General features: G+C 49.6%; 1 protein-coding gene across 1 annotated transcript; it reads left to right on the top strand.

The window, feature by feature from the left end:
- Positions 1-5,573: 5,573 nt before the first annotated feature.
- Positions 5,574-19,184, top strand: IGFBPL1 (insulin like growth factor binding protein like 1; the record flags this gene model as incomplete). The annotated part of the gene is made up of 5 exons (XM_082612242.1): positions 5,574-6,021; positions 14,993-15,102; positions 15,739-15,855; positions 17,484-17,629; positions 19,010-19,184. The coding sequence occupies 5 exons, from the start codon at positions 5,574-5,576 to the stop codon at positions 19,035-19,037; spliced, it is 849 nt and encodes a 282-aa protein (XP_082468368.1). The 3' UTR covers positions 19,038-19,184.

Here is a 19,184-nt window from a genome sequence, read left to right as displayed (position 1 = left end):
TTATATTGAATGTATTCAACTGTCCTTCTTGGTCTAACGCCCTTAGAATCCATTCCTGCACATACTCCCCAGGATGCTGCAATGTAGTTTAGCAAAATCTTGCCATTCTTTCAGTGTAGAAGCTGTATCTTCCCAGATCACACTCTGTACTTGCCCTCTTTGAACATGTGGAGCTCTGATGCCAGTTGTGAGCCTACTGGCCATAAGAGGGGGCAGGGTTAAGTCTTGAGGAGAAAAGGTATCCCTTGCAAGATAACTGCCCTGGGTGACCTTATCAAAGTGTCCTTAAGCAAGGGAAAGTGAGTATTCCCACACATAACTTGCAAGCTGCTTCCACTGGCAGGGGAGGCTCAGAATAACTCAGAGGCTCCAAACTTTCAGCTTCATCTGAGCCCGCCAGATATCCCCATTTTAACTCTCTCTTTTTTTGGAGGCACAGATATGACAAATTTTTTATTTCAAAGTCTCAAATTTTGACCAGCAGAGCACCACTGACATGGGCACCCTGATAGAACTTTATGATTTGGTTACCGGAAATGATTATGCCACGTATAATTAAGGCTAACCAATCAAAATCCAAGTTCCCACTCCTTCCTAATCAATGGCCTAACTTTCACACAAGAGATTGGCAAGGCTGTAAATTCAACTCACTTTGTAATTATGCAAACCACACAATTAAATTTTATGTCATTGGGGCTTCCCTGGTGGCGCAGTGGTTGGGAGTCTGCCTGTTAATGCAGGGGACACGGGTTCGAGCCCTGGTCTGGGAGGATCCCACATGCTGCGGAGCAACTAGGCCCGTGAGGCACAACTACAGAGCCTGTGCTCCGCAACAAGCAAGGCCGCGATAGTGAGAGGCTCGTGCACAGCAGTGAAGAGTGGCCCCTGCTTGCCACAACTGGAGAAAGCCCTCGCACAGAAACGAAGACCCAACACAGCAAAAATAAATAAATTAATAAATTTTATGTCATTTTCAGCAATATTTACCCTAATTTACCTTATTTATTTATAAGAAATAAATTTACTATTTTAGTAAATAATTTATATTATTATTGGTGCTTATTTCTAGTTAAGCTCTCTGGTTCTCTGATTGTGACCCATCTTTAAGGGTTGTTTCTTGAGACCACTCCACTTAGGGTCTAATCAGGTGGAAAAAAAGGAAGTTAACGTAAAGAATTGTTAACTAGGTAATTTGGAGGTAGCAACTGCAGGAAGCAGCTACCACTATCAGGACTAGAAAAACAAAGGGAGGGACTTCACTAGTGGTCCAATGGCTAAGACTGCACTCCCAATGCAGGGGGCCCAGGATCGACCCCTGATCAGGGAACTAGATCCCGCGTGCCATAACTAAAAGATCCCACGTGCCGCAACGAAGATCCCATGTACCACAACTAAGACCTGGAGCTGCCAAATAAATAAATAAATAAATATTTTTTTTAAAGGGAAAGGTTGGAATTATTTAAACTTAGTAGCATATGGCATGAGCTCTTAGAGCTGAAACTCACACCTCTGCAGTGGGTAGCTGCTTGCCTGGTGTCTCTGAGCTTGGAGAAGGGTTCCTGGTGGGCTGGGGCACTCCATTCTGGATGGGTCTGTGTGATCCCCAGCACCTCCGCCCAGCCCTCAGCCTCCCAGCGGCTGCTCTCTGCGGAGCCTCCGGGTCTCACCCTGCACCTGTGTGGTTCAGGATCAGCCAAAGGTTGAAGGGGAATTTCTACACCGACTTCCAGGGTTCCCTCTCTGTGGTTCCTCCCTCTTTTGTGGCTGCCTCCCCACAAAACCCAGCTACCTGAGCCCTGAACTCTGATCTCTGCCTCATCTGTCCAGGAGACCTTCTGCCATCTGCTTGGGCTACACCTCCCCATATTGTGGCCTGGGAAACCTATCTAGGAGGAAGATCTGGGTAGATGTGGGGCTCACGTTATATGTGTCCCCTCTCAAGGATCACAGCCCCACGATGGAAAATACTATCCCGTGCCTGCACACAGCTGTTTTCTTTATCTGTCCAGGTTTTATAGTTTTTTATGGCAGGAGGGCAAAGCCCTCTACCATTTTACTTTGGCTGCTCAGCATCCGAGGCCCCATCTTTGCAGAGCTCTACATCTTGTATGTTCCCTCTTACACAGTACTGGATTGAAATCTGTGTCCCTAGAACTCCCACCCCTCATTCATGGGCTTCTCTCTGGAAACCCACCTCTCCTTCCACTCTGGAATGGTCCAGCAGAGGCCTGGAGACAGGGCTTTCATATTCCCTCAGCCTGGGTGGGGACCTTCTATGCCTGGCCTGATTGTCATGCTTGAGATTCAAGGGTATGGCCTGTGGATGGAGGGCCCTCTGCTCACGTGAGCCCCTCTCCACTCCCGGAGGACAGGTTAGATATGAACGGAGCCATTCATATCTACAGTCACAGGAGGAGTGAATCGGTTGGGACGTTCACACCCATGTTAGCAGCTGCTGGGTGTGTGTGCATCCACCCTGAGTGGGGCATTAGCCAGCTTTCCCTGTGTGCCCGCTGGGAGCAGAGGAGGTAGACACTCACGCCATGGGAGCTCATACCTGCCACGTGGCAGAGGTGCCTCAACCCCCTTTCCTGCCGGGAGAATTCATCTCCATTTTTCCCATAATCCTATGGGCCCACAGGTGTTGCCCACAGTGTTAACTGGTGCTCTGGGAACCAGAGTTCGCTGGGCTATGGGCTCGCAGGCAACTTTTAAAAGGAAATGAAAAAAAAAAAAAAAAAAAGAAATGGATGCCTATCAACTTCAAAGCTTTGGAATGTTTTCTCCGACCAGATACCACAAGCTCAGTGTTGGAAAATGAGCCTTCTGCTTTAATTCTGAGTCATGCTTACAGAATGCTCTTCCTACTACTTAAAAGGCATGTAGATCATTGTAAATGTGCCTCTGTGACTGTGTATCCCAACCTGCACTAAGCACACATTAACTTCATCATCATGACACCATTCAATTACTGCACTCTCAATGTTTGCATTAAAAGCTGGCAAATCATTCCTGTGTACATTTATTTGCCAATCACGACCAGCTTTTGTCCAGTCCAGGTCTCAGGGCACTGTACCATGGGAATCATGGCTCAGTTCGAAGGACTTAGACATCCTCTCACCCAATCCCTGATGTTTTGATCCCCTCCACACTCCCTGCCATCCTTGAACTCCTCCACTGACAGGGAGCTCACTACCTATGGAGCAGTCCATTCTCACTTTGGACAGCCATACCCATTTGAAAGTTTGAACTCACTAGGAAGGATGTTTCTGAAAACCAGCATGGAGCTTATCTCTTTTGTTTTCAAGCCCTGCTTTGTTCCGTTTAACATTATAATTGTTTCCTTTACATCATTAAACTATCTTGAATTTCTGCATGTATACAAAACCACATATTTACAAATATGCCTTCATACTAGACATGCAATTTATCATTGCTATTTCACTAAACAATATATTACAAACATCTTTTCATTGTAATTAAGCTACCTCTCCTTCCTCATTTTCAATGCTCAGATAATCCTTTATTGTTGGATATACCATAATTTATTTAATCATTGCCTATCAGTGGGCATTTAGGTTTTTTCCAATATTTTGTTGTAGTGACCAACTCCAGAATGAAATCTTCACACATAGTGATATTTCCTTAGGAGAGGCTTATAGAAGGGTGTAGAAGGTCAAGGGGTGTGAGCACTTTTAAAGACCATTCCAGGTAAAGACAGCAGCCTCCTGGTTGAAATCAATTGCTAATAAGTAGTGAGAGCCATGTCGAGTGCTATACCAACATTATTATATTTAGTCCTTAGCACCATCTACCACCACTCCCATGGTGCTTGCCTGTACCTGTTCTATGTATCTGCTTGCAAGGGAAGAGCTGGAGCAGGCCAGGCAGCTGGCCCTGCTCTGACCACTACATAAAGTGGCCTCTTCAGGGGCTCCTTTTGGGAATAAGGACATCTCCTGAAAGCTGCAAACTGGAAAGGAACTTGAAAAGCAAAATGGGGGCCTCCCTGGTGGCGCAGTGGTTGAGAGTCCGCCTGCCGATGCAGGGGATACGGGTTCGTGCCCCGGTCTGGGAGGATCCCATATGCCGCGGAGCGGCTGGGCCCGTGAGCCATGGCCGCTGAGCCTGCGCGTCCGGAGCCTGTGCTCCGCAACGGGAGAGGCCACAACAGTGAGAGGCCCGCGTACCGAAAAAAAAAAAAAAAAAAAAAAAAAAGCAAAATGGATATCACACAAGAGTACTGTAGCTGGTCTTCCCAGACTCTAAGAGGCTTCCTCCATCTCTAGAAATTCAGAAAATAAAGAAAACAGCACAGGGCAAATGAAGGCTAGGGGGTGAAGGCATGAAAAGCCACTCGTAAAGTCTGGTCAACAAGTCCTTCCTTCCATCCAGTGTCTTCATCTGTCCACACATTAAACTCCAGCAATCAAGACTCTCTTGGGTTTCTTGTCTGGGACCCCTGCCAGGACTGGGCCATGGACGGGGTGCAGAGTCTGACTCTGCGCAAGCACAGGGGCCACAGGAATAAAAATCTGACTGAAAGAACCTGTTCCACTGCGTCTTCCCAACACGCACACCCCACTATGTCACAGATACGCTGCCGCTTGTGCTCCAGGACATCTGAGCATTATTTGCAGTAGCAAAAGTACTGAAAACAACTGGTTAAATAACTACGTTTTTGTGCAGTTAAACACTTTGCAAAGTTAAAATGTCCAAGGACAATCCAAAATGTATCACAATCTCATCACAGCCAAAGTCACTGCTGACTTTGAGATGCACCATGACTTTATGTAGCATTATGGCGGAAAAAAGCCAGTTAAACTCCACTCCATTGATTGTATTTACAAGATGGTCAGTTTCACAGATGGTAAGAGGTGGGGAAACTATGGGAAATACCGTGGGTAGAAAAACCAAGTGCAGAGTAATGTGTAGAGCATGCTTGTGTGTGTGTGTGTGTGTGTGTGTGTGTGTGTGTGTGTTTAAAGGGAGGGGCCATGCAATCATATGTGGTTTTATAAACATACAAAATTCCTGGAAAGATACCCAAGAACCTGATAAAAGGTGTAGCCTCTTGAAGCTGGGGGATGGAATACTGAGTCATAGGGTGGAAGGGAAGCCCTCATTTCATAGTTACATCCATTTGTAAACTTTGAAATTTTAAACTATATATTCCCTTTTTAAAATAAAACTTAGAAAACTACTAAATGCAAAATAAAATAAAAGAGCGCAATCCTTCTGGATTAAGTGGAGTAGTACTTGGAGCTAGCCTCGGATCCAGAGACCGTACATCCAATCATTGCTCTACCAGAGCGACCTCGGGCAAGTTCCCGCCCCGACTGGGTCTCCAAGAGCCCATTGGTTGTCGGAGAGCGTGTCTCAGAACACCCCTCCAGCTCGGAACCCGGGCCGGGCCAGGAGCCTACCGGGACGCGCTAGGCCGGGGCCGAGCAGCCGAGTGCGGGAGCCCCGCGGTGCAGGCCCGGCCAATCAGCGACCGCGAGGCGGGCGGGGTGGAGGCGCCGCGCTCGCTGGCTCCAGGCAGAGGCGCCACTGCCGTCCCAGAGCGGACCATGCCACGCTCACCTGTGCTCTTCCTGCTGCTCCTTCTGCTGCAGCCGCAGCCGGCACCCGGCCTCGGGCTCCGCGGCGCGGGCGTCCAGAGCCCCGAGTGCGATCCGTGCCGGCCGGAGCGCTGTCCCGAGCCCGCGCGCTGCCCCGCGCCCAGCATCGCGGCGCGCGACGAGTGCGGCTGCTGCGCGCGCTGCCTGGGCGCCGAGGGCGCGAGCTGCGGGGGGTGGGCCGGCGTGCGTTGCGGCCCCGGGCTGGTGTGCGCGAGCCGCGCCGCGGGGGCCGGGCCCGAGGGCACTGGGCTCTGCGTGTGCGCGCAGCGCGGCGCCGTCTGCGGCTCCGACGGCCGCTCGTACCCCAGCGTTTGCGCGCTGCGCCTGCGCGCCCGGCAGGTGCCCCGCGCGCACCCCGGCCACCTGCACAAGGCGCGGGACGGACCCTGCGAATTTGGTGAGTCCGGCTTCTGCCCTACACTGCTGGGGCGGGTAAAGAAAGAGGGACCCCGACCCTCTGGGCTGTGGGGTGAAGGATGACCCCGTGCACCGCGATGGACAGCACTGCACGGGCCTCAGTTTTCCCTCGGGTCAGTTTTTCTTTACCTGGCCAGTTACTTAAGGAGGCCGGGGCAGGAATCCACATCCTGTACCCTTCCTTACCAAACCCATGGAGACACCAGACACCGAGTTGGTCGTAATTTTGATGAGCCTGCTGTCCCTTTTGGTACTTAAGTAATTGCTGGTAGTTATTTCCAGGCCTGGCATGTTTGCCTCCAGGAGACTGGGAGTTTGGGGAGCAGGGTGTTCCTACTGGGTCCAAATCCCTGGGGTCCGGCCTTACCTGGCGGGAGGTAGGTTGTTTGAATGAAGAGGGAGGGCAAATGGAGATGCTGGAGGAGGGAGATGCTGGAGGAGGGGGAGCTACAGCTCCAGACTGGGACTCAGGAGTCAGGGGATCAGAGCACCAGGACTCAGTGAGTGTAGGGTGGGGCCCTGCTGGGAGTCTTGAGGAAGCCCCCACCCAGGACAGGTAAGACCTTGGGAGACCTAAGCTCTGAAAAGATTATGGTGCCATCAGGGGCAGATCCAGGTTTTGTGAGGCTAAGGCTTATATAATTTGGAGGGTCCCACTTTAAGTAAAGTAATAGAAGATGATTAATTGCTTGGGACCTAGAAATGTAAGCTTCATTCACATCACAATAAAACCATCTATGGGTGCCATCTTTGCTCACCCTCTATATGTAATTTTAAAAAAATCAAACAGAAATAAACCAAAATATCAGTATAGGGATGCCCAGCAAAGCACCCTGCTGGCCCATTAGGTTTTGGAGAAAAGCCCCTTGTCTAGGCTGCCTGGAGGGGCCAGTGGCAAGTTTAGGTGAGCTTGTGGCAGGAGAGTCCCAAGGAGCCCCAGCTTGGGGTTCTGGCCTGGGACTGGAGACCAAGTCCAGACCTAAATGTTTCAGTCAGTGTAATGACTTCAGCTCTAACAAGGAAGCCTTAAGGGGGGATGGGGGGTGGGGGTGGGGGCGGCCTTTTCCAGCCTTGGGAAATTTCTAGTATTATTTCCCCACAAGCATCCCAGTTAGATGCCCTCAAGTCCAGGAGACCCAACGGGTTGTTGGAGATAAGGCAAGAAGGCCCCTGTCCCTGGAAACTTGGAAATAATGTGCTGCCCACTGTGGGGTCTGAGGCAGCCCCCAAAGCACAGGAAGGTCACCGCTGGCTGTTCCTGGTTGGGGCTCGCAGTGAAGGAGAGAGCTGGCTGGTGTTTCCCTGGCTGCAGCCTTGGGCTGGTTCCTTCCAGGGGCTGTGTCAGCCCCTGTGGAGCCACTGTAGAGGTTCCTCCACTTCAAACCTTTGTTTCTGCCCTGTGGCATTTAAACAGTCCTGTCTCCTTTCTTCTCGTTCCTGTCACCCGCTTTTACAATCTGCTTTCCTCAGCAGTTAATTCACAGGCAGGTCTCTTTGTTTCCAGACAGGTAACACTTTCACTTCACATGCAGGAGACATGAGAAATGCTGACCAGGTCCCCAGACTCTAACCGGTGCTGATGGTCTCAGATGATTCCTCCCTGGGCTGGTATTCTGTTCCTAAGAGACAGCTGCCTTGAAGGCATTTAGACCAAATCTGCTGTTATGCAGAGGAAACTGAGACCCATGGGGCAGGGGACTCATCCAGGGTGATCTGTAAAGCCTGGCTAGCTTCCGGGTCCCCGGCACCCTATTCAGTACTGTTTCAGGACAGGACTTGATAGTGTTAAGTCAGGCAGGTGGCCGTTGTCATGGTTACCAGAGTGCAGCCAGATGGCAGATGGAAGCCCCATACCCCTAATTCATTGAAAATTACCAAATGACAAGTAAATGTGACAGCCCCTCCACTCTGATCTGTGGGCTCTGAGCCCACCCCAGGCACAGGCCCTGGGAGTAAAGATGTTCACGGGGCCAAACAGAGGCAATTCAGAAGCTGCTCTTAATGATCCCATTAGTGACAGGCGTCGGGCCTCCCCAGAATTTTGCTCTCCTTCCCTACCAGCAATTGTGTCATCAGCCACTATCCAGACCCCGGCACTGTTTTCCCATCTCGTTTTGTCCTGAAATGTTTGTGTGGCCCCTATGCCCTTGTGTCCTGGTGAAGCATGAAGGTGTGGACGGGGGATCTTTTCCAGCCAGGGAAGGCAGCACCTCATTCTGTGCTGCCCTCAAGCCATCCTTTATCCAGATGACTTGGCAGGAGCACTTTTTAACAATGCCCCTGGGGACCTCGCTTGAAGGGAAACAGACTGAGTCAGAGCAGCAGCTGTTCTGCTTCAATATTGGTAATAAAATCACCCCTCCTCAGTCCTCACCTGTGCCTTCAATAAGCAAGCACCTGACTTTAACGGAATGAGGCCTCCGTAAATATCAGGTTCCCGCAGTGTGGGAAGTGTTCTTACCCATGCCTCTGAGGGGCATTTGGAAACAGTTTTCAGGCTTAAATTCTGACCTTTCCTCCTACTCTCTGAAACGCCCCAAAATGCTAATAATGAGAGTAATCCTTTGATCAACACACATATATTGAAGACCCACTGTGTTCCCACATAAGAATAATTCTTTGCTGTTGAAAATCGCTTTTGCATTCCATCTTCTTCCTTGATTTTTACAACTACCCTGGCCAGGTCTCACTCCCATTTAATAGAAGGGCAAACTGAGGCAGGCAGAAGAGAATTCCCTGGAGCCACATGACTAGTTCCCAGCTGAGGTGGGGCTCCAGCCTGAGTTTTCCTGGCTGTTTTCAGATGGGGCCATGCACCTCTAGCCCTCTGGCAATCTGATTAGGAAGGTGCTGCAAATTGGCTACCCTTGAATCTTCAGGGTTTCTCAGTCTGAATCCACCTTCCTTTTTTCCCCCAAGGCTTGTAGCTGGTTCCTCTGTTTAGCACCAGGTGATGGCTCCTGAGAGGAACAGGTATAGCTTCACAGAAGGGGAGGCATCTGAGAGGAGCCTTGAAGGATGCGTAGAAAATTCCTGGGTTGAGAAGGGGGGATGGGGAGGCACAGCATGAATGAATACAAGGAGGTAGGAGATCCTGGGGCGAGTGTGAACAGTGGACCTGTGGGCAGTACCCAGTGGGATGGTTGGCAGAGGAGATGATACCCAGAGTACTCTGGGGCAGGCTTATTGCAGGCCTTGAGTGCCATGCTGCAGGGTGACGCTTCATTCTGTACTGAGTTATTAGTTCCATTTCTCAACAGTAAGGTGGCATGGCGTTGTTGTTACTGTCATTATCAGTAACAATACTGTAATTGTTATTGTTATTTAAAAGGCTGCTTTGGGGGAATTTCCTGGTGGTCCAGTGGTTAGGACTCCACGCTTCCACTGCAGGGGGCATGGGTTCAATCCCTGTTCCGGGAACTAAGATCCTGCATACCATGCAGCCAAAAATAAATAAAATAAAATAAAAGGCTGCTTTGTTCCATGTATGCACCCTGACTGTTTGCTAGCATTGGGAGGAGGTTGGGATCCTGCAGAAAGCAGGTTGAGGTCGTGTTTTTGAATCCTGCATTAAATAGGAATGGGGTCCCGTGCCAGTGCCCGTGGGGGCACTGAGCCCCTGAAGCTTCAGTGAGCTCTCGAGATCCAAAATCTTAGAAAATTCGCCTCGGTTGAAATTCCAGCTGCACTTAGAAACCTCAGTCTGTGCAAGGCGAGTGTTACCAGGTAACCAGGAGAGGCAGCGAATACCACTTTGTGAGAGGGACAAAGAAGGGGGGGGCCTCGTGCTCAAAAGCCTTTCATGCCGAGGGAGGGGGCTTGAGGCGTAGGCTGCAGGGAGCCGGATTAAGCTGTTTCTGGTTCCACATCCTCACGTTGACTATTAGCATAAATTATCAGGGCTGTTCAGTGTGTTGATTATTAAAGTCTTTGGTTGTGTGCTTTTTTCACACGAGCAGATGGGTTCCTGGCGGATGACTTTTGATATTCTTTCCTTCCCGAGCGCCATTAACTTTAAAGAAATCTCAGAGGCATTAAGGAAGATCTTTCATTCCAGCCATCAAAGACACTCAGTTGATGGGGTGGGGGGACAGATCCCCACACACTTAGCAATATCGATCCCTTTCATTTGTATAGATCCACAGGGTTAATAGCACAGTCACATTCATTCTCTCTCTTCACCCCGGAGGATGTAGGGCCACAGTCATTATCCTCATTTGCAGATAAGGAGGAAATTGTTAGCAACTTGCCCAATGGTTAGCGACCAGGCCCCCGGGCATTTGAGTTTCCCTTGGTGCTATTTGGCCCACCCCCAGTGCCCACCTGGGTGACTACTCTGTTACCTGATGGGTGGGTTTGTGCCATCCTAGCATTTCCAGGGCTGTTGCTGATATAAGCAGAAGGAAACAAGTGTTTAGCAAGGAAGAACTAAGGAGACAAAGCTGGCACATTCACAGACTGGGCTGACCAGACACCATCCTCCCTCCTGAAAGCCACATGACTCTTGCCAAAGGCAGGGAGAAAGGAGAGCCCTGGCTCTTCCAGGAGTGTGGCAGCTCGGGCAGCAGTAAGGTGAGAGGCTGTGCCCCGGGCTCGCCAGAGTGAGGGCTATGGGCCACGGCCTCTGGAGCCTTCAGGCAGGGCCCGACCGATAGGCCCACTCACCAGAGGTCAATAGAGGGTCTTGAGCAGGCAAGGCATCTTCGAGGAGACTACCCTTTGGGGTAGCACAACCTGCGGAGTCCTCAGGTCCCTCCGTGGAAGCCTTTTACAGTTGGCAAGAGGTCTTGTTACTGTCCTCACAACAGCCTATGTAGAGGGCAGTGGAGAGAATGGACTCTTGTGCCCATTTTAAAGAAGAAACTGGAGTGTGGCAGAGACAGGATTGAACCTGCCTGTGGTAGTCATATGTGGAGGACCCCAGCGCCACACTCAATGAGCCCTTGGGGACAGTAAGACTGGGAATGTCCTGCCAGGGTTAAGGACACATTGCCCATTTAATGGTATCTTCACAAGAGCTGTTCCCTGGGGTGATTATGGAGAGTTTCATTTCTGTGCAGAGAAGAGTAAACATAGCAGGCCTGAGACTGTTATCGTTAGAAAGCCCTGCTGGCGAGGTTGACCCTTGGCTGGTGTCTGAGAATTTGGATGTGGGGAGGCTTCCCACCGTTTCCAGAACTGATAAGAGTAGCTCACTGTACAAACAGCATAGTTTATGTTGCACACCTGCTTTACTTCTGGGAGTCTGGAAGTTTGGTACATAGGAGGCAGAGGCTGGGGGACTGGACCCCAATAAAAACCCTGGGCACTGAATATCTAGTGAGCTTCCCTAGTAGAGGGCATGCCACACGTGTTGTCACAAGTCGTTGCTGGGGAATTAGGCACGTCCTGTGTGACTCCACTGGGAGAGGCTCCTCAAAGTGTGCTCCTGGCTTCCCAGGTCTTTGCCCCATGAGCCTCTTTTTCCTCTGCTGAGTTGCTTTGTTTCTGTTTGTTGTAATAAATCCCAGCTGTGAATAAACTGTGCCAAGTCCTGTGAGTCCTTGTAGCAAATCATTGATCCTGGGACTTATCTTGGGGGCCCCCAACACAATCCCTAAGGAACTCTTTCTTATTCTGGAATGGAGTCCATATGGCTAACAAATGTTTCACTTTAAAAATCCATGTGGAATTAATGGAATCAGTGTGCCTGGGTTTGCATCTTCACTCCTCTAGGTGCTTCACCTTTCTGAGCCTTGGGTTTCTCATCTGTAAAGTGGGGCTAAAAGCACCTACTTCACAGGGCTGGTGTGAGGATGAAAGGAGTAGCAGACATGGAAGTGTCATTTTAGAAGAAGGCAGGATGGTGTGGGACAGAGCTCAGAGCTAGACCGCTGGGCTTATAGCCTCACCCTGCTATTTAAGGCTGGGTAACCCTGGCTAGCTCCTCCATCTGGCAGCTGGGGAGATTGCTGGAAGGATTGAATGGCTTAAGCCTGTAAGCAGAAGGGTGATATTATTACCATTAATACTATCATGGGGCTTCCCTGGTGGCGCAATGGTTGAGAGTCCGCCTGCCGATGCAGGGGATACGGGTTTGTGCCCCACTCCAGGAAGATCCCACATGCCGCGGAGCGGCTGGGCCCGTGAGCCATGGCCGTTGAGCCTGCGCGTCTGGAGCCTGTGCTCCACGACGGGAGAGGCCACAACAGTGAGAGGCCCGCGTACCGCAAAAAAAAAAAAAAAATACTATCATGATAATGATGACTGATTGTAAAGAGCTATTATGGATAAAAGTATTTTAAATTTAAAGTCAGATGTTAAAATTAAAAACAGATTAAGCAATATGAGGACATTTTTCAAGATAACTGAACAATGCTATATCTTGGGTATGGTGGTGGTTACACGGCCTATGCATTTGTCAAAACTTAGAACTGTATACTAGAAGGAATGAATGTACTGTATGTACATTTAAAAAGAAATCAAAATTTGAACGTCACTTTATCACCAAAAGCAGGGGGCTCTTTTGGAAAAGAAGTGCTATTTTCTGCCTTGAAATTAGTAGCAAAGGCAGTATTTCCAAGATGGTCTTTCTTAATTGTAGTTATGGAAAAAGGGAAATGCAAAGAGAGAGAAAGATGAAATGTGATTTACTGGCTTATTCATTTAGGCCTGAAAGGGATTGATGAAATCTCATTTAAAATTTATGACTCTACATGAAAGAAAGTAAAACATGTTGATTGAGTGTCCCTTTGGAATCTACTGAGGGCTTTGGAATAAGATGCAGTTCTGATTGTTCCCACAGCGAGCCATTTGACGACTGGTTTGGGCTCCAAAGGACGTAATGCTGGCAGGAGGATGTGAATAAATTAGACATTCTTTGTCGTCCATTGCAGATGGGGCTCCGCCAGAGAGCAGCGGTGCTGTGGTTCTTTGTAGCGGTCAGCAGGTGGCTGGGTCACGTTGGGCAATGTTAGAAGCCTAGAACCTTATTTCATTCAGGGAACTGGCTACACTCGGGGCTGTGGGTAGCAGTGTGGTGCTTGGAGGGCGTTCAATTGGTCACAGCTGAAGGAGTGAGCTGATCAGGCTGAGGGGGAAGAAAGCAGCCTGGTGGTGAGGAGGGCAGGGTCTATATTCAACTCACTGGAAGCCATTTGAGGCACCCAGGGTGCTGTGGGGCTCCTGAGGGCACCCCTGAGATCAACAGGTGGGAGTTACAGGAGGTGGGTTTTAGCTCCAGGTGAGAACAAGCTTTCTTACCAGCAGAGCCAAGGACAGAAGGACCTGGCTTCATAGGTAGTGAGCTCTCCATCACTGGGGGCATGCAAGTGAAGACTAGATGAGCCCATCACAGACAGTCAGGCACATGCTCTTGGGGAGTTGGGCCCCTCCAGTTTGAGACTCCATAGCTCTAAGACTCTTTCCCAGAGATTTTTTGGCACCAGTTTGACAGGGTCTGCTTCCCAGTCAGTCTGGAGGGGCCAGGCCAGTCTCATTTCTGCGCCCCTTCACTCCTTCCCTCCATGCTCTTGCTCCAGCCTTTTGTCTCTCTCCCTTTGTTCTCCTTTTTCATTGCAGCCCCACCTAATTGGGCTAGGGCCCTTTCCCTCTCCAAGGCTGGCCTGTGGAGGGCTGCAGGGATGTCCATGAGTCCCCAGGTGAAACCCCAAGAGTCGTGAAGTCTGCATTTTGATGGCCCAAGGGTGAATGTGTTTGCTCTTTTGTCATGGGTTTCTTCGCAGAGTCATCTGTTTAACAGGCCTACCCTGCCCCCCACTTGCATATTGTGTTAACTCAAACCCTCAGTTTCACACTCATCACGTGGTAAGATCAGCTCAACAGCCCTGTGACGCAGGGGGTATTATCCCCATCTTACAGACAGCAAACCTGAGCAGAGAGCATACTCCTCACCAAGCCTCCACACTGCGCCTTGCCCAAGACCCCACGGGGCCAGCTGCGAGGGTGGGTCTGTGAGACGAGATGAAGCACCTGCACTGCAAGGCAGGCTGGGTCTCAGCAAGTCAAAGGGGGCAGACGCCCTGGTCCTGGACTAGGACACACCCCCAGGCCCTCAGGATGGGGAGCTGGGGGTGCACTCCACGTAGAGGGAAGGCAGGGCAGGGCAGGCAGGTACACTGAGGGCCGGACGGAGGGCCTGAAAGCTGAAGCAGTTGGACTTGATTCTTTTAGTTCCAGTCTGAGCAGAGCAGATGCCAGACACAGGGAGAAGGGCAGAGAGTGGAGTATCAGCTAAGAATGTCTAACTCAAATGCCACATGCTCTCCTGTCCCACCCAGCGAGCCCACACCCGCCCTGTCCTTTCTGTAGCATGCTGGCAGACGAGCACCACATTGCTGGATTCCCTGATTACCTTTCTCCATGCAGCGAGGCTCGGTGTCCATGCCTGCAGTTTTGCCCTTGGGGATGGGGATGAGGAGGTGTGTGGAGCCTGTGATATGCAAATGAGCATCTTGAACCGCAGGGGGTCTCAGCAGGGAGTGAGGGCAGCTGTTCTGCGTGGCGTTATTCTTTGAAATGCTCTCCATGCGGAAGGAGAAAAGCCCATCTGGTAGAAGACTCTGCCGTGGGTGAAGTGACACCAGCCCCTCCCGGAGCCTGGCACACGGTCAGTGTAGTTGAGCTGTAAGCAGATGGCAGCTGGGGTTCTGGAAGGGATCCTGGGAGGCAGTGTGATGAGACCACAGACAGACATGCTGGGTGACTTTGAGAAGTCGCCTTTCCTCTCTGGATCCCTGTTTTCCTGTTGGTAGAACAAAGGCAATGTAGGAGGAACAAGTAGGCATCCTTCCAGGTCTAAGAAAACTCTCTTCTATGATTCCTTGCCTATGAGTATGTCCTTTCTGTGGGGAGCTCTCATCTGCCCCAACATGCTCTCTGCAGGCACGGTATCTTAGATGTGGGGGGCTTGATCAGGGTCAAGGCTGTCTTCCCTTGTCTTCTTCTCCCAGCTCCTGTGGTCATCACTCCACCCCGGAGTGTTCACAATGTCACCGGGGCACAGGCGTCCCTGTCCTGTGAGGTGAGAGCTGTGCCTGCCCCAGTTGTCACATGGAGGAAGGTATTTATATCCAAGAACTTCTCTGTGTGTGTGTGTGTTTGGGGGGGGGTATAAATGTTTTTTAAGGGTGTGTGTGTTTATATGTGAATTGGAGGATTAAAAAAAAACCTATGTTCCACTCCTCTGCCTCCAGACTTATGCCTCAAAACCTTTACCCCAAACCTCTCCCCAGAGAAGGGGTGTTGCTATTTGCTCCCTCTGCCACTTAGCTGTCCAGGAAGTTCTGCTGTTTATCTAGCCTAGGTCAGCTGGGATGAAGTTAGAGCTTCCTTCACTGGATCTGGGTTTTAGAAAGACTTGGCTGGTGGCAAATGACCCAATCCTATTCCAAAACTAGATCTTTCTGCAGTTCAGTTTTTGAGAGACTGGCATATGTTGTCCCCTTATCTCAACAGCCCTGAGAAAGGCAATGAGATTCTGATAGTGGTGGTGTCTACATCTTCGCAGTCCAGCAGGGGGCACTATCTGTACATACATTTAGGCTTAGGAAGAAACTGGCATTTAATAGGAGTAAGAGATACTAGGGTCTCAGCCTTCAAGTCAGCAGGAGGGTGAAGACAATGAGGGTGTCTGTGGGGTGGTCCTTATCCAGAAATGCTTTTTCTAAATCACTCCTGGTTTTTCTGTCCTCTGTAGGTCACACGGTCTCCTGAGGGCACCCAGGTGCTGAAGGACCTGCCTGGGGACCACGTGAATATAGCTGTCCAGGTGCAAGGGGGCCCTTCTGACCATGCAGCCACGGCCCGGGTTTTGGTGAGTATCTCATTTGTTTAGGATTATTGGCTATTATTGACTGGCCCTTATAAAGCACCTTTTATATTTCTATAACGTGTTACACCTTTCAAATACTCTGATCCATTTCTCCTTGGACCCTACAGTAACTGAGAGGAAAGCAGGGCAGGTAGTATAACCCCTGAGAGCAGAAGTTATCTTCAGAGGTAGGCAGAACCATGGCCCTGGAAAGATGTCTATGTGCTAATCCTTGGAACTGGTGGATATGGTATGTTGTGTGGCAAGAGGGGAATAAGGATGGAATTAAAGTTGTTAACCAGCTGACTTTAATAAGTTTATCCTGGGTTATCTGGGTGGACCCGATATAATCACAGGAGTCCTTTAAACGTGGAAGAGGGAGGCAGGAGAGAGAGCCAGAGAGATGGCAGTGTCAGAAGACATGAACTACTGTTGCTGGCTTTGAAGATGCAAGAGGGGGCCACAGGCCAAGGACTGCAGGCAGCCTCTAGAATGCTTCTCTTAGGGCTTCTAGAAAGAAGGCAACCCTGCTGATACCTTGGGTTTAGCCCACTGAGACCCATTCAGACTTCTGACCTCAAGAACTGTAGATAATAAATTTGTGTTGTCTTAAGCCATTAAACGTGTGGTCATTTGCAACAGCAACCATAGGAAGCTAATACACTTGCCTGAGACCACATGGCTGATAAAGAGGGAAGATGGCAGATTCGCATCCTCCTCCAGGGCTCTTCTATGCCACGTGTGGCAGTTTGGCTGAGAAGAGGGAACGCCCTGTGTTTGAAAGGGCGATGAAGTGACGAGATGGGGGCCCTCGTAGGGCTAGTTACCCTACCTCTCAGAGCTTCAGCGTCCACAACCATAAAAAGAGGGCCTTGGACTGGACTATGTCCAGTGACCCTAACAGTCTGTGACTTACCTGTGAGTCTCCTGTAATGTGAGGATAACGATGCTCCGCCTTCAGCCACCATGGGATCAAAATGAGATGGGGTGCACAAACCCTCTCCAGTCTGTAGTGACTCACAGTTGAGAGAAGCTGTTATGACGAGAGAAAGTAAGAGGAGGGAGCTGCCGTGGATCTCCTCTGCAGGGCTGTGAGACGGGCTCTTGAGGGTGTCCTCCTCATTCCACCCCCATCTCGGCCAGCGTGGGCAACTTCTCCACCCAGCTCAGAGACTCAGAATGCAGTTGGGTCCATGGCTTTTTCACATCAAGCGTATTCCACCCCCCCACCTTTTATTACAAGGAGAGGTGGGGGAAGGTTGTCTCTGGTGTTATTTTGTAAAGGCTGCCTCCATTGGGAGCATTTGTGGGCTATTCTGTGGTCAGTAGAGTTTTGTTCTTTTAGTTTGCAGTATTTTCCTTGGAATCTATACCTATCACCTTCAATAAAAGGACCAGGTAGCTCACAGTAAAAGGCAGAAATGCAGAGGAAACATTAAAATGAGAGCCAGGATAGAGAGGGTACTGAGAAGGAAGTTTAACTCTTTCTCGGCAGCCAAGGCAAGAAGAGAAAGAGAGGGTGAGCTCTGTCTTATTTTGAAAAGGAGTAAGTGTTCAGAATCATTAAGAACTAAATAAGTGATTTTGCTGTGCCATATATGACTGTACAAACTTGCCTGTTTAACTTCTAGATCAACCCTCTGAGGAAGGAAGACGAGGGGGTGTACCAGTGCCATTCAGCCAACGCGGTCGGGGAGGCCCAGTCGCACGGCACAGTCACCGTGGTGGATCGGAGCCAGTACAGAGCCGCCCGCTTCCCGGGTCCAGATGACCACATGTGAGGGGGTAATGTGCATGTTCCAAGTCATCTGCAGTATTTGTACACCTGTGTCATGGGAGATTGAGATGAATCATAAGATGCATAATAAATAAGAAGAAAAATACATGAATCAAGGAAATCAGAGAAATGCACACCAAGAGTAGGAACATATTACAAAATTGGCAGGTAGACCCTGTGGTATGTTCCACACACGTATCACGCTGGGCTTCCCACTAGCATGCAAAGTCAAGAGCTGTGAGTGTTGTGGGTGTCCGTCAGGTGAAAAAGACCACCTCTTTTTTTCTATTTCTCCAAGTCCGCCCAGTGAGGGTGCTAAGAGAGCAGACGTGGTCACTATGACAGCACCCAGGTGAAAACACGCCCGCAAAGAAGACAGTCTGAGCTTCATGGGTCTATTCCCAGGTTCTTCCTTGTCTGTAGCTCTGCAAGTAGTTAGAGCTTCTAGAAACACGGAGGAAAATGTAAGGTGTAAAATCGTCAAATAGGAATTCAGTGAGGAGATGGCTCTTAAAGTTGCCCTCCTGATACTTAACTTTTAGTTTTTTATATATGTGTATAGTTATATATGTGTATCAAAAAGTCAAGTATCGAGACTTTTTGTCCTGTACACTTGTATGTATACTTCTGTATGTACATATGTGTGTATGTATGTTTCATGTTTTAAATATATGTATAATTTATAAGTACATATATTTATATTTTAAAAACAGAAATGATACCAGGGTATGAATATAGTCTATTATAAATGAGTTTTCAAAGGGGTCACAAAGAGCCATGGAATTTTTGTTTGTTTGTTTGTTTTTTGCGGTACGCGGGCCTCTCACTGTTGTGGCCTCTCCCGTTGCGGAGCACAGGCTCCGGACCCACAGGCTCAGCGGCCATGGCTCACGGGCCCAGCCGCTCCGCGGCATGTGGGAACTTCCCGGACCGGGGCACAAACCCATGTTCCCTGCATCGGCAGGCGGACTCTCAACCACTGCGCCACCAGGGAAGCCCAGAGCCATGGAATTTTAATACCATTGCCACAGCCCAGTCTGTGAGTTCCCTCTACAACATGCAGAATTGGCCGGCTATTGCTTGCATACCTCCAGGGACACAGAGCTCACTACCAACAAACCACCATCTGTGGATTTTTCCAATAGTTGAAAGTTCTTCTGCATATTAAGCTGGAATCTGCCTCCCTGAAATGCCCATCCATTGGCCTTACATGTATTTCCTAGACCCCCCACAGGCATCTCTGCTCCCCACCAGCACCACTCCTGGTTGGGGAGAGATTTAAATTTAGGGGCATTTCCTCCACCTTCCATCTAACATCTAATAGTTGACTATGACAGAGCAGGCTTTTTTTCTCTAATTCTTTTCCCTCTTTTCTTCTAGGGTCTTAGAAACATTGATTACAGGATGATGGAAAAGTCAAGTCATGGATCTTTTTTGCTTTGTGAAGAATTGGAAGAACTGTGTTTGTAGATAACCACTTTTGTATGTTTTTAAAAATTAGATGCAAACTAGATTCGTATGCAGATGTAGTTTTTAGCAGGGCAAACATTGGGAA

Source organism: Mesoplodon mirus (genome assembly GCF_964341445.2).
Source record: "Mesoplodon mirus genome assembly, chromosome: 1".
In the NCBI taxonomy this organism is placed as follows: Eukaryota; Metazoa; Chordata; class Mammalia; order Artiodactyla; family Ziphiidae; genus Mesoplodon; species Mesoplodon mirus.
This window is presented reverse-complemented; position numbering and strand designations above follow the sequence as displayed.